This window comes from Tubulanus polymorphus, chromosome 5 (genome assembly GCF_964204645.1).
Source record: "Tubulanus polymorphus chromosome 5, tnTubPoly1.2, whole genome shotgun sequence".
NCBI classification, from domain to species: domain Eukaryota; kingdom Metazoa; phylum Nemertea; class Palaeonemertea; order Tubulaniformes; family Tubulanidae; genus Tubulanus; species Tubulanus polymorphus.
This window is the reverse complement of record NC_134029.1, coordinates 6,490,855-6,512,090: the sequence shown is the minus strand read 5'-3', so window position 1 is coordinate 6,512,090 and position 21,236 is coordinate 6,490,855. Positions and strand designations below refer to the sequence as shown.

Sequence of the window (21,236 nt, the reverse complement as noted above, 5' to 3'; positions counted from 1 at the left end):
AACGGCATAGGTGTGCAATCATTAGTGAGGGTGTGCAACTAGACTTGTCAGTCACAAGTAGCAATTAAAACTGCCGAGAGGTTTCGTCATAGAGAGAAGACATGATGTGCAACTTGTTAAAATGGTTTCACTTATCACACCCGTTCCTGGGAGTCACTTGAGCAGTGCTTATGTTGATGGTATTATTGCGGGGGCTCGCAGAGAAGTGCGTGTGAGGTGTGGCAGGCTATAGCTCAGTCCAACCTAAAGCCTTGAAATTCTCTTGCTCGAGTAAAACCAGATATGCCATCTAATCATGGTAAGCGTATTGAAAAAGATCAGCATCCCTGAAAGTCTTGTGTCCCTTCGATGTCCTCCGTCATCCCTTAACTCCATTCATGCGCTGGTAAAACCAAATGAAGAAAAATTGTAATTTGAAAACAATTGTATCAGTTAAAATATCTAGTTTATTGAAGACACTGAATAAATATACAATGAATACAGCTGGAACAATTTGATCTACACAAAGCTGACCCAAGAGATATTTCCATTTTTTTGTATTTCACAGATTTTGTTAACAGTCAACGAACATACAGCCAATTTTAGAAGTTAGATGATTTAGAAAGTGCGAAAAACATTAATCATTCAAATATCAAACATACGAATGTCATGTGTTATTACGATATTACGGTAATGAAATAATCCTCCCGAATTTCGGAAAAAATATTTCCATATCGTTTCTACGCGAATAATGTGTATGCAAAACTATCAATCGAATTTATGTGTATCGGTAACCGTATGTACAAGACATTTTATGAATATTGAAAATGTTATGATATATTCTATGTACAGGAAAATAATATATTCAGTGAACTTCTCGCTCTCAAAAGCAATACGTATACACAGATTCTAAGAAAATCCAAAATCATTACTATAATATGAGCTCCAGCCGAAAATTCAATATACAGTAGTCCATTAAAATCTTTTTTTATCGACATAAATACCGGTATATCTATAAATGACTGAAAAAAACGGCCAATTCCTTTCTCCAACTATGAGATACATCACTTCCAGGTGAATACTATTAAAACGATTCATTTAACGCTATCAACCACGTTGTCTGATTTGATCAATGCAAATCCTCTTCGTTTCTCCTGTTTCATGGTGTCATATGATCAATAGTATGGTCTCCTCGGATTATTCTGCAAAATCGAAATCGAAAAAGTTTGTAAATCGAGCAAATAAGAATCCATATATGATTTAAAGTGTTATCTACTCACCAACGGGTTTGGTCTGAATCTGTAAGCTAACATCATACGCTTTCGATAGGCATCGAATTCGTCATCGGTTTTACTTAATTCAGCCGGTCTTTCGATACCGAGGCCACCACCGTTTACAGGCTGCGATCCTCTACAAAACACAAAATTATAAAAACTGCAGTCTCCACAATAGGTTTTAGAGGGATTGCCACCCCTTTTATTTTTACAAACACCCCTCTGATAATCAGTCACCCCCTAAAATTATCTGCTGCCAATTCCGAAAATAGAAGATTACACCAAAATTAAGCTTAATTTTCTCTCCTTTTAGGAGATCGAAAGCCTTGCTACTTTAGCAACCACAATGTCATACGCTTAACAATTAATGCAGCCCCTTTAAAATTCCAGCATACAGAGAAAACTGTAGTGTAATAATTCGAAACGTTATAGATTGTAAGTGGGACATGAAAAATTACTCCTTGGCTAGAAAAATCCCCCTGCATAATCAGTGGTACTCAGTAGACTACTGTATTTGATGAGGTTTTTTCTCTTGTTCTCACTTGTTTACTGGATTGAGGATTCCCTGGCCATCCGGACCTAGACCTTCGCCTTCTTTCCATCCCATTTTTTCCAACATTTGGAAACCAACATTTTCACAAGTGATCTTGAATTGTTTATAATCCGATAAATCCGGTTCACGGCCTTCTTGTAATGCCTACAATCAGTGAATACAGCCATATAGACGAACCGTAATTGATTCAGAAAGTGATATCAAATTAATGAATGAATAACATGGATAGAGTACCCTGAATGTTTCCATGAACTGCTCCAACTCTTGCGGCGGTAAGAAATCACCAATGTGATGTTTTCCTTGTCCCATTTCAGTCAGTTTTTGAGCCCAGTCTATACAAACAGAATATCATCAACAAATGAAATACCGATGTACGACAAGGCATAATTGAAGAAAATCAGGATGAATAAAATATTGACGGAGATTCTCAACCAACCTCTTGTGGCTTCCATTTCTTGATCTCTAAATTTATGTTCCCACGTTCCACCTTGAGTATCTTCATCGGAATCGTATTCGTATTTCGGTTTGATACGTAGACCGGCTTCGATAGCCTTCGCCTGAGCGGCCATCGCCTTCTTTTTCGCCGTGATCATTTCTACCATCATTTGCAACTACAAACAGAGAGAGAACGATAAGATCAGCATTTAATCATTCAAATTCGAAAATATCGACGCTATGATAGCTCCACCAACCAATGCTGAGCTGAAGTTTTCTGTGGAACATACGAAAGGTTAGAATAGCTTGTTTTTAAGTGATGCTAAAGTTCTATGTTCAGTAGAGTCAGTGGCAGATCCAGGGGGACTTGTCAGACTTGTACAAGTCCCTCAAATTTCCCTATGATTGCCTTTGTAGACATCGAAATGCCCTTATGGGATGTGACAAGTCTTTGAAATTGGCCTCTGGATCCGCCCTGAGAATTCCATGTTCACTACCGAGATCTTCTTGCATGAGAATGGATTTCTCAGGTTTAGCATTCGATTATTAGGAGGGAGCCTCCTTCCTCTGTTTTCATAAGTATTCTATACATGTTTGTCAAGTAGTTAACAACAGACCAGTAGGTTGTGGACCTTATACAGTCAATCTGAAGTTTCTCGAGCTAACGAATCCTCAACTGCTATAATATAGCAAGTGCTTACATGCTTTTGTTCTTGTAACTGTTTCGCCTGTTCAGCAGTCAAAACATCGCTTCCCGTTGTCTGCCTCGCGATATTACGAATAGCATCTTCCACACTGGCTGCTATACAATAGACAAAACAAAATTAACCGATGAAAACTAACAAAGAGTCGTTTAACAATGATTTTGTTCAGATCACTTACCCATTGGTGGAGGTATTGGCGGTGGTATTGACGCAAGAGGTGGCCCAGCAGACTTGTCCGAATCTGGCCCCCATCGACTTCTTCTTTTCTTTTTTCGTCTTTCCTCAATCTTTCCTAAAAAAACGCAAAAGCAATCTTCAATACGCGATACAGCAAATATTTTGCGTGCCGGTAATCACTTAGAATCGAGAGAAATTTGGGCCATTTAGGAATAATTCACCTCTATAATTGTCTTCGACGTCGGCATCATGTCCACTGGCAATATCCGACCTCATTTGACTTCGACTGCTGCCGAGACGGCCACCCGTGTGTTCGTGCAAACGTTGCATATAATACCTATACGCTTGGCTGTCGGGCTCGTATAGAAACCTGTAAGGATTTCAGCAGAACAAAAATGGACACACCCAAGTTTCGTGTACCCCTCCCGCGTGTGACAGCAGTAGCGAGAGAACAAGCACATCATCGAACCGAGCAAAAACAGCAAAGCAGCGACGAACAAGACATGAAATAAACAAAGACAGGGGCAGATCCAGGGGCAGACTTTGACAGGGGTGCAAAGAAATGAAAAGGGCATATATACTGAAAAAGGTCAAGTTAAGTAAGCCACGCAGCCAAAACAAGGCTATGGAAAATTTTGAAACTTCTGTGCATTTTCATACAATTTTTAGGCACTTGTGGGACATTGAGAGAAAGTCAGTCTTGCGCCGCAGACTGCTGTCTTATTAGTTGTGGGTGAAAAAAGTGCCCTGAGAAATATTGCCATTGCATTGTCAAAAGTGCGTGGGAAATTTCCGATGGGAGCACACGGAGCACGTGGATCTGCCCCGGTTAAGATGTGAGACAACTAAAAGATACTCGTGAAATGACTTATATACATACGCGAATGTACTTTATAAGATAATTTTCGTTGATTGAACAAGAAAGTTGTAATTAGATTTTGCAATTGTATGCAAGATTTCGCCAATTATCAAACCACTTCCTATTACCTATTAGTGTGTATGTATGCGTACCTGAAGAAACATCGCTTACAACATGTGGCAAAATTATGAATAATTCTAAGCAGAATGAATTAGATGCATTGAGTTAGTACAGGAGAAAAATATACAGGAAAGGAAAGAGAAATACGAACAATGGTAGAAAAGGCAAGTGAAGATTAAGTTTAACACAGCCATTGACAACACAGAGAAATGATCTAGTATTCAGACAAACCAAGCCCTTTTGACACAGGATGAGCACTGATATAGACAGGTTTCAATTGAACGTATTCCAGTTTTTAAAAATATCAATTCTGGATAACACCTTCAATCCGGTTTACAGAATATGATGTTCTGGAATACCGGTAGGATAAGGGTATCCTGGTCGAGAAGAAAGCGGTGTTCTAGAATCCGTTAAGACCAATCGAAACCTGCCATTTATCCCAAACAAATGCGCGTTACAGTAGCACAATTTGTTTTCTAATGCCAGTCAAATACCCTATCCACCAAGCAAGCCATAATGAATCAATCGTGATCCAAAATCGAACACTATCTAAGATGACAAATGTGTGTAGAGTGTAATAGCTAGGGTAATCATGCAGATGAAAGTTAGTTTCTATACTCACCAATGATTAGGGTCATTTCGACTTCTACTTGTCACTATTTCTTGCATGTGTGGACCAGACTTGGCCACATAACTGGCTAGTTTTTCGATGACCTGTCTCAGTTGAGGATCGTCTGGTGGAAAGACTAGAATAGCTGGCGTAAGTAAAGGTGTAACACGCCCCAAACAGTAGGCTCTCGAATTTATATACCTAGTACACATGTAACAGTCCTCATAGCATAATCTCATCGAGGCCCCGCAATCTTAACAGGTAATATGGCTAGGAAATACTACTCCGATTAAACCTTTCAGTGCATCTACACTGCAGTGCGGTGTATGAATTAGAGATGGACTTTGCTAGTACACAGCATGTAATTAGTTTTTTATCACTATTAAAGACAGCAGCACCTCTCAAAGTGCAATATAAGTACTAGCGATGCACTGCACCGCGGTGTGGACACAATATGGTGGCTCAACACACTGGGGGTGGAATTTCTTAACACTTCAAAATTATCTCTAGCACTTTTGGGAATTAATTAGTCAGCACTGAAAGGATTAATAATCATTTTTTAACAATTTGGTAGGTAGGTTTTCCAGATTGAGATATTGATATTGAGACAGAGCAGTTCATCTTATCTAGCGATAAAACCCGTATGTTTGCAGTTGAAATCTACATACAAAATCCAATCGAATTTTCATAGAAAACCCTTCCAGGAAAAAGTTGGAAAATGTTCGTTAATTATGCCAGTGAGAAAGTTCATAGTCCTATCTATCCCTATGAGATATCAACAACGAATGAACAATATTGATCTGAAGTACCTCGTTCATTTGGTTCTTGTTTGAATATATCAGCAGATGTCTGTCTGAGCATTCCCGGCTGAGGTTGACTCATCATCGGTAACTGATGCATTCCTACAAATCATATGTAACGAGAAGTAAGTAATGATGATTAAACCTAGAATTTTTCTACACAAAGACTCATCTTCGAATTGAATATGACATACAATTATTGATTAGTTAAGATGCCAGGTAAGAAGAAACAGTTACAAGCCACAGGCGACAATGGTTCTTGGGTTCATTTCACATACCCTCTTTTTGCGGGGAGTGTCCCTCTGTTGGATTCGTCGGATCATAAAATTCAGATTGTTGTTTCTGCGAAGGAGGCCACGATTGCTGTTGACTCGAACCAGCCGGCGGTGAACTGGTCGGTCGATCCTCTTCAGTCGGGTTCGTCGGATCGTACGTGTCCGAGTTTGACGAACTAAAATCGCTTATAGGAGGAAGATGAGATGGCGCCGACATCGGGAATCTTTCCGGTGTCGGGCCTCGGTGCGGAGGGACTCCAGTTGGAGGTTGGTGTCCGGGGCCGGGCATGCGGGATTTCTGCCAAGGGGGTGTCGTCGAAAACCGTGGTTCCGGCGGTGGCTGATTGAAATTCGGCATCGACATAGGCGGAGGTCCTCCGTGCATCGGCATTGGTGGTCGAGGTTGCTGATGACCTACGGGAGGTTGTATAGGTCCGGGTAAAGGAGGCAAATCCATCATTTGTGGAGGATGCGGAGGCATCGGCATTCTATTTGGCACGGAACTATGCGTCAATATCTGCTGCGGTAATGATAAAGAAGGTCTAGGCGGCATGCCTGATAGAATGGCTTCGTGTTGAGAATGACTCGGAGGCGGCGGAATAGGCTGACCGGGAGGTAAATTTGGACCGGAATGGTGCATCATTCCGGGCGAAGCTTGCGAATTAGGCATTTGCATTAGTCCAGGCGGAGGGCCTTGTGGTGGCATGTGTATGTTATCAGGAGGCTGAGACATGCTAACAGAAGTGGTGAAAGGGGATCCGGCATCGCGAGCCATAATTCCTTGATTGCCTTGTGATGTAGCCCAGGGAGGAGGAGTTGAAAACCGTGGTTCTGACTGATTAGCAGGTGTCGGAGGCCGTGGAAATGGCATGCCTTGCGAGAAAGGAGGCGGCGTTTGTCCTGGTTGAGGAGCTTGATTGGGAGGCATTGGTGGCAGGAGGCCAGGAGGGGGAGGAGTTTGATGAGGGGCTAGATTCGGCGAAGAAGGACCAGGGTTTGGTCTACCTTGCATCAACACATTACTCTGCATTGGGGGCAAGTTGAATCCTGGTGGGCCTTGTTGAGGAGGCGGTCTCTGACTGAAGTCCGGTTGTTGTGGTAGAGAAACCTGCTGGTTCATACCGGGTCCTGGCATCTGTGAATTTGCTTGACTGAACGGAGGCGCTTCTGGATTGAAATTACCCATTTGTGGACCTTGACCAAATTGTTGATGAGAAGCTTGTTCAGAAGGCTGGTTGAAATTGTTTGCAGGGAGCATGTGTCCTTGACCGAATGGAGGACGTGGTTGAGATATGTCTATAGGATTTGGATTGAAACCAGTCACGGGAGGCATAGCTTGAGTAAACTGAGGCTCCGGCGGTCCTTGACTGAAACCAGGAGGTTGAGGTGGCCCGTGTCCAAACGGCTGTTGTTCAGGAGGTTGAGGCCCGAAGTTTGCTTGATGAGGTGGCTGATTCGGAGGAGGTCCAGACATTTGCGGAGGACCTTGGTGAAATCCTGAATGTTGCTGCGATTCAATCGGTGGCTGATTGAATCCCTGATTCATTCCCGGTGGCGGAAAGTTAGGGGCTCCAGGTGGCATATGCTCTGGAGGTGGTTGGTTGAAAGGAGGAGGCCCTTGACTAAACTGAGGCGACTGATTATTAAACTGTTGATTTGGATTGAATTGAGGTGGAGGTCCTTGTTGTTGCTGAACATTGGGAGGCATCATCTGCGGGGGTGGTTGCGAACCGAATCCTTGAGGTCGGTCCATAGGATGGCCATGCGAAGGACCATCGTGTCGATGGTGCGGTCCATCCATACGATGGCGTTGTTGATCCATGTGATGCGGTGGAGCCATTCTCGAATGCATCATGCGCTGAGGAGGTGCATTCATATGCTGTGGTCCCATTGGATGATTCATATCTTGCATTCGATGTGTACCGTGATGACGATCGAAATGGGGTTTTATTTCGGGTAAATCAAGCAGACTGGGAGGTTTCTGTTTTTCGGGTTTCGGTTCGGGGGCCTCTTTCTTTACTTTCACCTCCTCTTTCACTTTTACGTCCTCAGTTTTCACCTGGACGGTGGCATTTGCTTTTTCTGTCTTTTCACTATCTTTTAAGTCTTTCTTCTCAGTTTTCACTTCTCCTTTATCTGAGTCATCAATGTTCTCCTCCTTCACTTTGGCTGAAATAAAGAAAACCTCTATACTAAATTTGACACATATATTAGACTCCACCTTAATGTGTACTAAATTTCTGCAACATTTCGACAAAACAAAGAAACACAAGTTCAATCATACCTTTAATGCCTTGGGTTCTCATGAATGTTTCCAAAAATGACCCATCACTGCTGAATACGTTCTGCCCAGGTTGTGATTTTTGACTCTCCTCGGTATTAGTAGCAGTGGCTGCTGCAGCTGTCTTCGCCTTTTTGAAGCTCTCTTTCCAACTTTGGAATCCAGGACGTTTACCAAACCTGAAAAGATTACCGATGTAAAGGGTCATCATTTTCTGAAAGCTGACCCGCACTCGACCATTAGTGACCAGTTGAGGGTTATTGCTGTTGAAGGCCCTAACTTACATTTTTGCACCGGAAAAGGTGCTTTTCGCACTGGTTTGTGGTTTGGCAGTCGTTGCAGGAGGATTTTTCGATGAATCGTCTTGTTCTTTTTGTTTTTCTTTCATCATCTTATCTTCGATTTCTTTTTTTTTCTGTTGAATCAGACGTTCCTGGTCGGATATTTCCTTCATACGGATTTTATAGTTCTGATTCTGTTGAGACTGGTTTCCGCCAGTCCCGCCCGTTTGATTAGCCCGACGATTCATCTTGGCAAAAAGTTTCTTCTTTTTTCTGATCAAATGTCAATTAAGAAAATAAATATCTACTCTCAGAGCTTTTTACATCTCATGATTCCAATACCGCCTACAAAAAATGATAAGAGTGACTTCAGTTAAGATGTGCCTAATCTAGCAAATGGTTAGGTCGATATCTACCTAACCATAACCCTAAAACCCTTAGGCCTATCCTTTAATAACGCTCTAGTGCCACAGAGTGGGAAGGTGACCTAGACAGCGTGCCCAGGCCGAAGAACACACATGCATCACATCGGCCACACCTGGAATTGTTATACCTAAACACTAGAAAATGTTTTCAGTGGAATCAAAATCAGCACTAGCTGACAAGGCTAAAAGACAAGGCTAAAAAGGGGTTATTGCCTTAGGGTAACTTTGGATTTCGTCCCAAGTTGGAGCTAGTAATAATCGAATGCAATATGTTTGATCTTACTACGTTACACATGCCGTAGCATCAGCCATCTTAGAACTGAGATAGGTCCGAACTAAAGCGACCATCGTGCTCACACGGTTGCGTTGCATGCTTCACTTTTCGGACTATCGGACTAAGCGAAATTCAATTTCGAAATTCAATTTAGTTCACAAAATTACAATAACCAAAGTTCGCCCTGGCTGGTGGAAGACTATTATTGACCGGATAAATTCATTTTGTACAAAAAAAAATCAGCAGGTTCCTTCTTTTTAATTTCAAACAACAGCAAATCTTATGGTGGTGTGTAAAACTGTAAGGTTTGCAATGATTTTAGGCCTATATAAATTGTTATTACAGCCAGTCCGTTGCGTTTTGAAGATTGAATTTGAAACAGATATATTTCTTGTAATAGACGATTATCTAAAAGGTCTGGGCATCGCTAGATCTTACATTTCTATCAGAAAGAAAACCTAAAAATTTCGGGATTTTTCTTCATGGCGACCATGTTGGATATTGTTACAGTCTAATAGTTCTTTCCAAAGTCCAAATCCAACTATTACGCATTTCCAAAATGTCCGCCGCTGAAAGTTCGGGAGTAATATTTCGACGAGGAGACGACCAGGTAACGTGCGCCATTATCATTTTTGTCAGTTTAATGCTTGATTCTAACTCGAATGATATATATTGTACGACTAAAGTGATTGTTTTTAATCCCAGTGTTATCTAACCTGGTTGATTTGCCAATAACTTGCGCGTAATTTCATCGTAGCATTCAACCTAGGGGGCGCCACATCCCGGTCCATCTGAATGAAAAATACGGGTCCGATATATGAAGCTCTTTACAGATAAGAATTGACAAGTGCTATCATCAAGAGTAACGTCATTATCTTTCTCATTGCTTCAAGAGTCCTGATATCAATCCAGCAAAATGGCGAAACAGCCGAATGGCAAGAGATGACAGAGAGGGTTATGATTACTTATGTCAGACTACGTCAAACGTCTTTTTTTGCCAAGTTGAATGGCGCTAGCTTCTGTCTTTCAATTATCGTTATATTTTACAGAGTGAAGATAGTGATGTATGGGACGATACAGCGTTAATTAAAGCTTATGATAGAGCAGTCAACAGGATGAAGGTTTGTATACACATATGATGGCCATAGATTCAGTTGACTAAAGCAGGCTTCGATTGAATATATTCCTATTTAGGAATCAAATAGTAATTCTCGATTACAAATCCTCTACTGGCTTTATCTTTTATCGAGTAAACAGAATATGGGATTCTGGAATAGGTAGAGCATATTCTGATGAAATCGAACACGCTAGAAGGGAGAGAGAGACCAATCGAAACCTACCACAGAAGGCTGATTATGTAGAAAACTTGCCAAACCCGACAAATGTTAATTTTCTCAGCTTTATATCTTTTAATCAAGGCCCAGATGTGTAATGGGGATGTTGCTGATAAATCATCCGAGCAACAAGCACAAACAAATGTTAAGAAACACCGTCGAAATAATCGACGTAAAATGAAGAAAGCAGTTCACGATAACGAGGTATGTGTGAGGGAGAAACTGGTAAAACTACTGCAGATAATCTGATTCTGGGCCCAGTTGCACAGTCGTGACTTAATTCCAACCGTGGTCTTTAAACTTCACACTGGACTGAAGTTGCTAGATTGGCTACAGAACTAAGTTGATCTTAAGACTGGTCTTAAATCTATGCAACTGGCCCCTGAGTGATTGAATTGTAGTCCTCTTCTGTGTTCATTCAATTTACAATACTGTGGAAGCATTGTGGGTGAATGGTTAAAGCATTGGACTCTGGGGAGTCTGGTCATGGGTTCAATCCCTACATTACATGCACATTTCTATAGTGTCCTGGGCAACACATGCCTCTCCTGTAAAGCCCTCTGAGTAGCCTGGCTGATTAGTTACAAATTAGTTGGTGGTAACCTTTTATATAACGGGATGGGCTTATACTAGTTAGTTACCTAATCATTGGTGGTAAGCTTTTTATAATCGGATGAGCTTGTGAAAATATCAGATCGTGAAACTAAACCACAGACAGGTTACTGACTAGGCTTATACCAACAGTGAAAATATCAGATCGTGAAACTAAACCACAGACAGGTTACTGACTAGGCTTATACCAACAGTGAAAATATCAGATCGTGAAACTAAACCACAGACAAATTACTGACTAGGCTTATACCAACAGTGAAAATATCAGATCGTGAAACTAAACCACAGACAGATTACTGACTAGGCTTATACCAACAGTGAAAATATCAGATCGTGAAACTAAACCACAGACAGGTTACTGACTAGGCTTATACCAACAGTGAAAATATCAGATCGTGAAACTAAACCACAGACAGATTACTGACTAGGCTTATACCAACAGTGAAAATATCAGATCGTGAAACTAAACCACAGACAAATTACTGACTAGGCTTATACCAACAGTGAAAATATCAGATCGTGAAACTAAACCACAGACAGATTACTCACTAGGTTATATTGTCAAATTGAGTGCTATAAGAGCTTCATTATTAATCATCATTAAGTTCTTTCTGTTTCAGCGGGATCATTGGGCGGTCGGTGACATGTGTCGAGCCATATTCAGCGAAGATCAAAGCGTGTACCCAGCAAAAATTGTCGCCATCGATAACGACTCCAAAACTTGTACAGTTCGTTATACCAACTACGAGAATGAAGAAGACATCAATATCGCGGATCTTTTGCCTCCCGGGGAATTTTATATGACAAATGAAGATTGTTTGTTAAACCAGACTGCCTCAGAGGTAGATATTGTTTTCAGGGTCGTTATGTGGTCCGCTAGGGTCAGGGGCATATTCCGCAGAATGTATTTTGAAATCTAAATGATCGTAGATGCATTCTCAGACATGTTGGCAGTGGTGTTACAAGCTACAGTCAAAATCTTCCAGAGCTATTGGTAAATTTTTTGTAAGGAGGGTGCTCTCTGCCCATGCTATGGGCCTGGCTTCTGTAGAAATTTAAGCAAGTTAATTTTCTAATGAATCTCTTTGGAGAGACAATTGCGTTTCCTTTGATACTCAATTTGATATGCGGCCAACACAGGAATATTTACAGTCTCTGCGCTATCCAATGTGCTGTACATGTTTTCATAAAAGTGAAGTGATCTTGAGAAACTAATTATATATTCATTTGCTTGGCTTATTACAGAGCGAATCAATGGATTGCACTCATGGAGGACACCCGAGTCCAGCTTATTACAAAAAGGGTAAAAGTGGAGGTAAAGGTGGAAAGAAATCAAGTCACAGAACCAACATGCCATTTCAGTATCCCATGATGCCACCATCGTTTCCCATGTCTGTAAGTATCTCAAGGTTTGGTTATGAAAATCAGATCTTTAGACGTTTGATATCATTTTCATGTTTGTGATGTAATTTTGACACATTTCAGGCACCTGTTCCCCCTGCAGTATTCCCGCCATGGAACGCTTACAGTACGGGGCATATGGTATGTACCTTACTTTGATTTATGATATGGAGCTATTTTGTGGGAAATGTCCAGTTTATGTATGTGAACATAGCTAGCGACGGCAAGCATTAAGGGATGGCTACAAAATTGGAAAAACTGTGGGTTGGAACTTAATGATGCGGAACCATTTACTTGTAACTACAGAACTTACTGAAGTTGGATTTTTCAATCTGGATTTTCACTTAATTCTGATGAAATATTGGGTCCATTTAACCAAGATCCATGTAAACTATTATTCATAATTCGGATGTTGCTTAATTAATGATATTTTGTTTTACAGAGAAATGCAATGGTTCCTCCGCCACCACCTCCGATTTCGGAGGATATCTCTGATCTGGATAATGAAGCGTTGTGCAGTATGCTGATGTCGTGGTATATGAGTGGATACCACACTGGATATTACCAGGTTATTACCCTCGATTTTAATAACTTCTTGTCTTCTGAAATTCCTTTGTGGTTATGTTTGTCCAGGGGCGGATTTAGGGGGATGTTCTCGTGGTTTGGACCCCTGCCTGTCGTCCCTTCGAGTTTGCCCTTTTCGTCCAGAGATTGTGTGAAAACTATTAGTTTGACACTCATCTTCTTTGAAATTGTATCTTTTTGGGTTTATTTCTTCAAAAAATATCTAATACCAAGGGAACGACCTGCTGGTGGCCAGTGACATGGCTGCTCTATCCTAGCAATGCCTTTTTTTTTCTTCTGGACCACAGCCTTCCACTTATTCTAGGTCTCCCTGTTGTCTTATGTTTTAAATTTTGGCATTTGTTGCAGGGTTTGCGCGATGGAAAATCGAGTAGGCGAGATGGGCGGTAGCAAACTAATATCCAAATGCGAACAATTTACAAGTTATCATTAATGATACGTAATTCATTGTTAAGAATGACATGGTTCTTTTTATTTTCGCCATTTTTGTAGAATCGAGATTAGATTCGAAAATGCATCTCATGTGTTCAACATTATTTAGTCTTTCATAGGATATATATTTTCAAAACAGTAAAAAACGAATTGTAAAAAAAATTGCAAAAACTTTTAAATAAAGATCTGTTCATTTTGATTTTTGATTTCTGTTTGACATCTATGATGAGGTTGGTTGATACGACGAAGTCTGGTGATTTGTGTGCTAGACACGTGGAATCAATTTACAGTAGGATAATTGTTTGCTGCACAAGTGTCACCGAGATGTTTACATTGTCAATTGTGATTTATAACCTTTGACAAGACCCACAGCCGTTACAATGATGCATGATTTAAAAATTGTTAAAAAAAACTGCACACATGTTGCAACACAATTACATTTGTGTCCTGGTCAATTGATTGAATCGAATAATTGTTTTTTGAATCAACATAGTCAACCCCGATACACACCGCCCACATCGGTGCAGAACGATTTTGGCGGTATATCGGGGTGTTTTATCATATATTTGTCTAGAGATATACACCGGTGTTATAAATGAGGGTGGTATATCAGGGGTTGACTCTACATACAATGACAAACAAATACAGTAAGTAAACTAGCACTGGTGAAGTTTGTGACATCCCTTCTTGCTAGAAAAATCTTGTTCACTTTTCACAGCAATAATTTCCTGCTCTAGAAGGATCGAGCCTACCATACCATAAGTCTATGTCCTGTGTAGGGGGGCCTGTTTGACCATTTTGATTTTACAGCGACAAAAAAATTAAAAGTGACTTAATTTCAATTGAAATGATGAGCAATATGGGTTTTATTACAATGAAATGGAATTATACACAAATATACAGTGCAATTAAGCAAGCACCAAATAGATCCTATTTCCATGAAAATCACACATATAAAAAATTAATACAATGAAATGATCAGATAGCAATGAATTGATGAGATATCCAATTGGAATGGGAGTTAGTCTGGGTCGAAAGAAACAAACATACTTATTATGTACAGTACTTTACTCGAGTTGAATTTCTTGAATCTTCACAAGATTTGTCTCGTTAAGCATGAGTGATATCTCAAACATACTGTTCTTCATGAATATGGTCAGAAAAATATATTTCAATATCATAATCCGGCCGATGGGACTATTTGTGACCTGTGGTTTGTTTATATCAAGTAGCTTACATATATGCGGTACAATGTATCGATTCAAGGGAGTATTACGTAAATGTTTATTGGAAACCAGGCGCTGAGTTCCACAGCCAGACTCACACCGTTTTGACTCTATTTGAAAAGATAACTGTCTTCAATCATTGCGAGTTACGATATCAGCACCAGTCACTTGGAAGCGAGTTCTGGGCCAGTTTACAATCGACACACTTCAGTGACTGAACTTTTCTATCTACTCACTATTTGGCAACATTATTTTCACTATTTTTATCACTAGACTGAGCTTCAATAAAGCTTGCCAGCACTCGACACGATAAGGCAGTTGTCTTGGATGAAAATGAAATGCATAAATGATGTGAAAACATGAACATATTTTAATGAGTGAATGATTATTTGCAATCTATTGATCCCAAAAATATTCCCATATATATATTTTACAAGCAAAAATACAAGTATACTACTGTTACCATGCAGCGCCAGCATTATGAATATGGCAAACTTCAAAATATTCTTCGAAGAATACCAATGAAAGCAAAATTCTACATGCATGCATATATCCCAATGTAGTGGGAAAATCTAACATTCTGATATAAAGAGAGCTTCGAGTTCGGTATTTTTAACTTGCTTTCTTAATTACAATGGTAACATACGAGATACAGTTATTTGCGGCCAAATAATAAAAATTACAAATTTTTTTTCAAGGTCTAGACTACCGGTAAGAGATATTTTCACAAGGTACACAAAGTCTTCCAATTGCCCCACACCTATGTTATATCAACCCCCTCGCCCATAGTTGACGTGAACAAACAGCCACAAAAATAGTCCCCCCCCCCCCAATCTATCCAATCAATATCTTCAGTTGTTTTTTGATAACCATTCAGAAATATTATTCTATTTCGACGACCCACCAGCTGCCCCGCCAGAATCTGACTGCTTCTTCTCCAGCGCTTTTTGTTGTTTCTGCCGCATTATATCTGCATCCCTAAAAATGAATTAACAAAAGAATTGACATATGTTGAAATTCAAATAGCATTTTGGATATGGTTTTTTGATGAAAATACTTTACTGACGTAAGTAAGATGGACTGGAACATAGCGTGGCGCAAAAGTAAAAAAGGAATGCCATATTTCTTACCTCTCTTTTCGCGAGGTGAGTTCGTTCGTTTTGTTGCCGTCACCCGGTGATTTTTTCGATTTAGCCGTTTGTTGTTGTTTCTTCAGATTCTTTTCTCTCGCCTTCTCGCGCTGATTTCCCCCTGAATGAGAATCACTAGATAGTCACTTTTTCAACACAAGCGGCTGAATATTCGAAATGGAGGAAGGCCACGGTTTACGATGATTGACAAGTGTACGTCACACAGACTACCCAGAACCCAGTCGAAGATAAAACTAAATTAGAAGATAGATAAAAATTGAGGACAAAAATCATTGTCTTACGTGTCATTTTGTTGGATTTATGAGTTCAAATTAAAATGGATAACGACCTAATTACGCAAAAGCGTCGAAGCGTTCGGTCGTTTTTTTTTGGACAATTCAATTCAATTAACGGCAAACTTCCGGGTTTCCGTATTTCGCGGTCACGGCATAAATTCTCAAAATGACACTACTAAAAAACTTTCATATATTCAATAAAATAATACCCCGTTAATTCACAAAAATCATGCGATTTGCAATTAAAGGATTTGAGTGTAAATTTTACTGACAAAAATGAATTTTAGTGCCGATGTTCGGATTTGTAAGAGGTGGCAGCACTTGCTAATCAGTTTATCGGGTATATTCGATAATGTTTTAGCTAGCTACGCTCCTCAATACTTCCAAGTCAACAACATTGTGTCCCGAAAACAGAACCATTACATGACAAGTTGAGCACTTTTAACCGGTAAATATCGGTAGATGCAATGTTGTCTTTTTAAGCTGTCGCAACAGGAATGATTGACTTGAACCCAGAAGCAAGCAATATAACCAAAAAAGTGTGGAGTGTCTTCTTTCTTTGACAACGTAGGCTAGACAGTCAAAGCCGCATAAGTCTTTAGTCTGTTATTCTTGCTCTACGTCGTTATAATTCGTTTCAGTCGACTCGCCCTCAATCGCCTGGGCACATCTCTCAACTAAATAAGTGAAGTTACAAATGTCTTTTCGAAATTTTCACTTTTCAGTGCTTCGATCGCGAGCAAATTTCGCCTAACCAACCCGAATCAACACTTACCTGAGCTGAATGAATGAAGAAAGTTGAAAGTGACCAGGAACACGCTAGTCGACCAGAATTATTTTTTACAAGTCAGTCAGTCAGTTAACGATAACAGCTCTTGTAAGTACATGGGTTGTCAAGTAAATTTGGACAAATAAATGGCAAATTTCATAAACAAAATAGTTACTGTTCTTATGCCATGGCACTCTTGAGTCTGATGATATTCAATTGTACCATAGCCTAAATCTACCGATGCTGGAATCAGATACATTCTACCCAGATCAGTTGGAAGGAAAAATTTTCGTTGGGCCTTTATCGAGTTTTCTGTTGAACTGGTTCACTGTTCTGCAATCACTTGACCGGTGGGAAGCCCACCAATTTTGTCTTGGGGCCTACCCTAGAAATTTTTTTATTGATTTCAAACATCCCCGCATTGAATTACCGCACCTCTTCAAAAAATGTTGTGGCTGCCCTCATTTCGATGGCCCTGTTACCGTACATTCAAATCTTGCAGTTGTTTTATGAATATTATTACAGAGCATCACAGGAGACTGGAGATATGCCGATGCAAAGACGAAGACGCAATTCACCCGGGTTTGATGAGCCGAAAAGCAAACGACCGAAAATTTCTGGGTAAGGGACTTAGTAAAGTATTGCTGATGACAATGTCTATGGTAAACTTCTTATTTCCTATTTCATGAACTTTGTTTTTTATGTATTTCAGTAATGGTGCAAATAAAAGGAGCTCTCGTTCACAGGATGAGTCTTCCTTCAGTTCTAAAAGCTGTATTGCCTGGTTTCACCAATACGCAGGTTCAGATGAGGATGTTGTCACTCCTGAAGGGATGGAGACATTCTGCAAAGATTTAGGCGTTGAACCAGAGGATGTTAGTATTTTTAAATTTTAAACTTTTTTGTGGAACTGGACCCTAGCCTATTTCTTTTGGAATTTCTTCTGCCCTTTATGATTGAAACCATTAACTTTCCTTTTTAGATCGTGATGTTGTCATTAGCATATAAACTAGATGCCAAACAAATGGGATTTTTTACGTTGACAGAATGGCTGAAAGGAATGACAGAGCTTCAGTAAGAATGCTAATCATGACGTATTTATAATATAGTATTGCATGGATGAGATGTGCAAAAATGTGTCAGTCATTGATTTGTAGACCCCAATTACAGGTCAAAATTGTTACCTTGTCTTTTAAACAAGTTTTTTTATGCAATTCTTGCATAAAACCTGGTTGAAATTGAAGAACTTGCGTTAGGTAGGCCTATATGTCCCTGCTGAAAAATTCTGTTTTTGGTATGAACGAATGTGAAGAATCCCGTTTTTGGTGTGGAAAAATGAGAAAATTTCAAAATCTTGCCTCACATCCTTGAATATTGTTCAGTCACTGATTGTCTATGTGAATCAAAAATTGATCCATGCAATGAACAAAATAATGGTTTAATTCTATTTTGCTGCAGATGTGATAATTTAGAGAAATTGCGAGGCAAGTTCACCTACCTCCGATCACTTCTAGATGATTCCACGATGTTTAAAAATATTTACAGATATGCATTCGATTTTGCAAGGGTAAGTTACATATGTTTCATAAAGGTGTTTAAACTTGTTGGAGGAATAAAATATAATCACAGATTTGTAGTTTAATGAAATCGTGTCCTTCTTTGAAAAATCTCTATTTCTTAATCTGATTAGACAAAACATTTCCATTTCAGGATAAAGAACAACGAAGTATGGATATAGAATTGTCAAAAGCTATGCTTCAATTGTTACTGGGAAAGCACTGGGTTTTATATAGTTCTTTTTATCAATTTTTAGAAGTACGTATGTCTCGAAACATTTTTCTGTTGTTTTTCTTCGATTTCTTCGACCATAAAAAATGTGAAACATTATTACAATGTACGAATGATTGTGTTTCGTTATTTCAGCAATCAAAATATAAAGTTATTAACAAAGATCAGTGGTGTAACGTTCTAGAATTTAGCCGAACAATCCAACCAGATCTGTCAAATTATGACGAAGATGGTGCCTGTAAGTAAATTTACCGTTGATTTCTGATGAATCATTTTCTGTCCTAGTTTAATTTAGTTTTTTTTTATAATGCCTTCTTTAGCTTCAAAGTGTCTTGTAATTTCATTCATTTTTCAGGGCCTGTGATGTTAGATGAATTTGTGGATTGGTTACGAGAACAACGACCTGTTATGACATAAAGAGAGATCATATCAAGTCACTACTTCATTAACCGATATTAGGTGCTCTCCTTTCTACAAAAAATACTCCACAAGACATGTGATCACTCAATGCAAACAAACCGTTTCCTCTTTCTTCGTTTTGTCCTCGATGAATCTGCATTTATTTGTGTACAAACCGGTAAATATGCTTGATTTTGTTCATAGACACTTGTATATGATGGAAATGAGCTTTTGCAGCGGACGAATTAAGAAATCTGGCCCAGGTACTGAGCTTGTTGGCAAACTGTATGCTGAATGTTTTCCAGAGGATTTATACATAATTTTATATTTCTCGATTGTATTGTACAGAAATGGATGGCGTTAGATGAAAATTTGAAAAATTTAGTATCGACTTGTAGAAATGTTCTGACATATTGACTCAACCTATTTAAAAACCTTGTTCAATGCACCGTAGGTCCTCTCTTTTCCGTGGACCTTATGCCAAGTTGAAACCCGTTCAAAGACATTGATATGGTTAACCTCGCGTAACTCGGACAAACTGGGACCGACAAAATTGGTCGAGGGAAGCGAAGTTTGAGTTAAGGATAGGAAAATACGTTATAAAGTCAGAAAACTGATCGGTCATTGTCCGAGTTAGTCGAAAGTCCGAGTTGGCCATGTCCGAGGAAGGTGAGGTTTACTGTAGTGTCTGCTAGTATAAACTCCTTTAAATTTGACGGTCATGTGATCGAGTGCTGTGGAATACTAGGATGTAATCCAAACTGAAAAAAAAATGTTGTGTATATTGTGTATATACCGTATGTATGCTAACAACTGTTAATATCTATTGGTTAAATGTATGATGTTTGAATATTTATACTGTAACACCTTCATAACTGCATTTCATAAAAATCATTTCACGAATGTATTTCAAAAAAGTTCTTAATTTTGCGGCGTATTTGTACGTCGAACTACATGTATAATGATTGGAGGCCTTTCTGATTGGTGATTGAAAGACATTTAATTAAATGCGATGCGCTTCTGTGATCTTATAAATAGGTAAAATACCGAAAAAAAAAACTACTGAACATGTACAGTAGTTGTGACCAATAATACATGTATATCAGATTCAAATACCTGGTTAATATATCATTTCATAGTGACTAAGAATATTGTACGTCATTTGCAAGATGCGCTGCGTGAAGCATGCCAATGTATTCAAATGATTACTGATATTTGTCAAAGGGTAGATTCCTGTATAATTGTATAAAGTATTGATGTGTCGGAATGGAGAATAGGTCAACTCAAAGTAAGGATTACATTATTTTCCGCAATTAACATTTTTCGAAGTAGAATTTTTGTAATTTGATTGATGGCTTCAGGAATGAAGACTTTTGATTGGCTATACATGAATCTATGTGGCTTACGAGCGAAACTATACATTATGGGAGGTGTTCACTATTGAGAGGCGTTCAACAAGGAAGGGAGGTTTTCCTGTCCATAACTTTAAGGGAACACGTACTTTGCAGTTAATGCATTGTTGGCTGGGTATGGAACTCCTTACAATTACCGAGTTGACTCAATTTTGCGTATTGTAGTTTAAGACACCTTGGGAAATGTATTACATAAATTACCTCTGTTATGTATATTTTCTTCTATTTCATTACGTAATGATTATATTGTGCATGATGTGCTTTAATTGTAATATAATTCTGTATCGTTTGTTCGTATGTTTGTACATGAATGTGTATTTATGGTAATTTGGGTTAAACTGTTAAAACGTGATTAAAAATGACGACTTGTTCGTTTTTGCGTTTTAGTGAAAACAAACTATATTTTCACTTTAAAACTCTGCGTATTATATTTAGTTTTTGCTGTAGAAAAAGTCCAGGACCAGGTTCCGTCTTACGATGGCTATGATGGGTAATTAACGCAGTTTTATCTACGTATCGAATGACCGTAGAACATGGCCCAGTATTGTACAAGTATTTGTACTCTTTTTTTTTTTGTAAAAAGATAATGTACCATAGTGCTGGTACATGTACATTTTCGGATGATGGTTTACAATGTCTCACCGCATATGTATAAAAGAATATGATATTTTTATGTTTGTCGTATCGTTGAATTGATTTTTAGGGATAAATGGTCATTGCCTGATAGTGTGAAATACGACTAATGGATGAGTGAATAAATACCATTGAAAATCCTATTGTTTTGTTCAAAATTGTTTTCAGGATT

At 39.1% G+C, this 21,236-nt stretch overlaps 4 protein-coding genes across 6 annotated transcripts; 2 read left to right on the top strand and 2 right to left on the bottom strand.

The window, feature by feature from the left end:
* Nucleotides 1-447: 447 nt before the first annotated feature.
* On the bottom strand, nt 448-9,551 carry LOC141905171 (uncharacterized). 2 transcript variants are annotated; one of them, XM_074793949.1, is made up of 14 exons: nt 9,486-9,551; nt 8,352-8,693; nt 8,071-8,246; nt 5,790-7,955; nt 5,521-5,613; nt 4,724-4,847; nt 3,344-3,492; nt 3,124-3,237; nt 2,943-3,043; nt 2,243-2,417; nt 2,041-2,138; nt 1,796-1,950; nt 1,260-1,389; nt 448-1,181 (listed from the first exon to the last, which is right to left on the bottom strand). In XM_074793949.1, the coding sequence occupies exons 2-14, from the start codon at nt 8,594-8,596 to the stop codon at nt 1,155-1,157; spliced, it is 3,753 nt and encodes a 1,250-aa protein (XP_074650050.1). In that variant the 5' UTR covers nt 8,597-8,693; nt 9,486-9,551; the 3' UTR covers nt 448-1,154. The 2 variants fall into 2 exon arrangements, with proteins under 2 accessions (XP_074650050.1, XP_074650051.1); XM_074793950.1 differs by having other exon boundaries at nt 2,943-3,040.
* A 48-nt stretch (nt 9,552-9,599) lies between these two features.
* Nucleotides 9,600-13,546, top strand: LOC141906033 (survival of motor neuron protein-like). 2 transcript variants are annotated; one of them, XM_074795181.1, is made up of 8 exons: nt 9,600-9,657; nt 10,097-10,168; nt 10,466-10,585; nt 11,614-11,835; nt 12,239-12,388; nt 12,479-12,535; nt 12,837-12,962; nt 13,328-13,546. In XM_074795181.1, exons 1-8 carry the CDS (start codon nt 9,607-9,609, stop codon nt 13,367-13,369), a joined length of 840 nt encoding a protein of 279 aa, XP_074651282.1. In that variant the 5' UTR covers nt 9,600-9,606; the 3' UTR covers nt 13,370-13,546. The 2 variants fall into 2 exon arrangements, with proteins under 2 accessions (XP_074651282.1, XP_074651283.1); XM_074795182.1 differs by lacking the exon at nt 9,600-9,657 and adding an exon at nt 9,970-10,016.
* A 707-nt stretch (nt 13,547-14,253) lies between these two features.
* On the bottom strand, nt 14,254-16,187 carry LOC141906034 (small EDRK-rich factor 2-like). Its single transcript, XM_074795183.1, has 3 exons — nt 16,070-16,187; nt 15,768-15,888; nt 14,254-15,615 (listed from the first exon to the last, which is right to left on the bottom strand). The coding sequence occupies exons 1-3, from the start codon at nt 16,074-16,076 to the stop codon at nt 15,525-15,527; spliced, it is 219 nt and encodes a 72-aa protein (XP_074651284.1). The 5' UTR covers nt 16,077-16,187; the 3' UTR covers nt 14,254-15,524.
* Nucleotides 16,188-16,388: 201 nt separating this feature from the next.
* LOC141905016 (DCN1-like protein 4) lies at nt 16,389-21,194 on the top strand. The gene is made up of 9 exons (XM_074793712.1): nt 16,389-16,511; nt 16,789-16,940; nt 17,358-17,453; nt 17,545-17,707; nt 17,815-17,906; nt 18,291-18,399; nt 18,543-18,647; nt 18,756-18,858; nt 18,976-21,194. The coding sequence occupies exons 3-9, from the start codon at nt 17,380-17,382 to the stop codon at nt 19,035-19,037; spliced, it is 708 nt and encodes a 235-aa protein (XP_074649813.1). The 5' UTR covers nt 16,389-16,511; nt 16,789-16,940; nt 17,358-17,379; the 3' UTR covers nt 19,038-21,194.
* Nucleotides 21,195-21,236: the final 42 nt, after the last annotated feature.

What these genes read in the sequence shown, in the direction of transcription:
- LOC141905171 (XM_074793949.1), bottom strand. Translation starts at nt 8,596, where the DNA reads ATGAATCGTCGGGCTAATCAAACGGGCGGGACTGGCGGAAACCAGTCT. An exon ending in GAGAACCCAAGGCATTAAAG is followed by an intron (nt 7,956 to 8,070) that starts GTATGATTGAAC and finishes TCTTTATTTCAG; the next exon opens with CCAAAGTGAAGGAGGAGAAC. An exon ending in AGTTACAAGAACAAAAGCAT is followed by an intron (nt 2,418 to 2,942) that starts GTAAGCACTTGC and finishes CTCTGTTTGTAG; the next exon opens with TTGCAAATGATGGTAGAAAT.
- LOC141906033 (XM_074795181.1), top strand. Translation starts at nt 9,607, where the DNA reads ATGTCCGCCGCTGAAAGTTCGGGAGTAATATTTCGACGAGGAGACGAC. An exon ending in AAGCAGTTCACGATAACGAG is followed by an intron (nt 10,586 to 11,613) that starts GTATGTGTGAGG and finishes TTTCTGTTTCAG; the next exon opens with CGGGATCATTGGGCGGTCGG. An exon ending in ACCACACTGGATATTACCAG is followed by an intron (nt 12,963 to 13,327) that starts GTTATTACCCTC and finishes CATTTGTTGCAG; the next exon opens with GGTTTGCGCGATGGAAAATC.
- LOC141906034 (XM_074795183.1), bottom strand. An exon ending in CTCACCTCGCGAAAAGAGAG is followed by an intron (nt 15,616 to 15,767) that starts GTAAGAAATATG and finishes ATTCATTTTTAG; the next exon opens with GGATGCAGATATAATGCGGC.
- LOC141905016 (XM_074793712.1), top strand. Translation starts at nt 17,380, where the DNA reads ATGCCGATGCAAAGACGAAGACGCAATTCACCCGGGTTTGATGAGCCG. An exon ending in CTTTTTATCAATTTTTAGAA is followed by an intron (nt 18,648 to 18,755) that starts GTACGTATGTCT and finishes TCGTTATTTCAG; the next exon opens with CAATCAAAATATAAAGTTAT. An exon ending in TTATGACGAAGATGGTGCCT is followed by an intron (nt 18,859 to 18,975) that starts GTAAGTAAATTT and finishes TTCATTTTTCAG; the next exon opens with GGCCTGTGATGTTAGATGAA.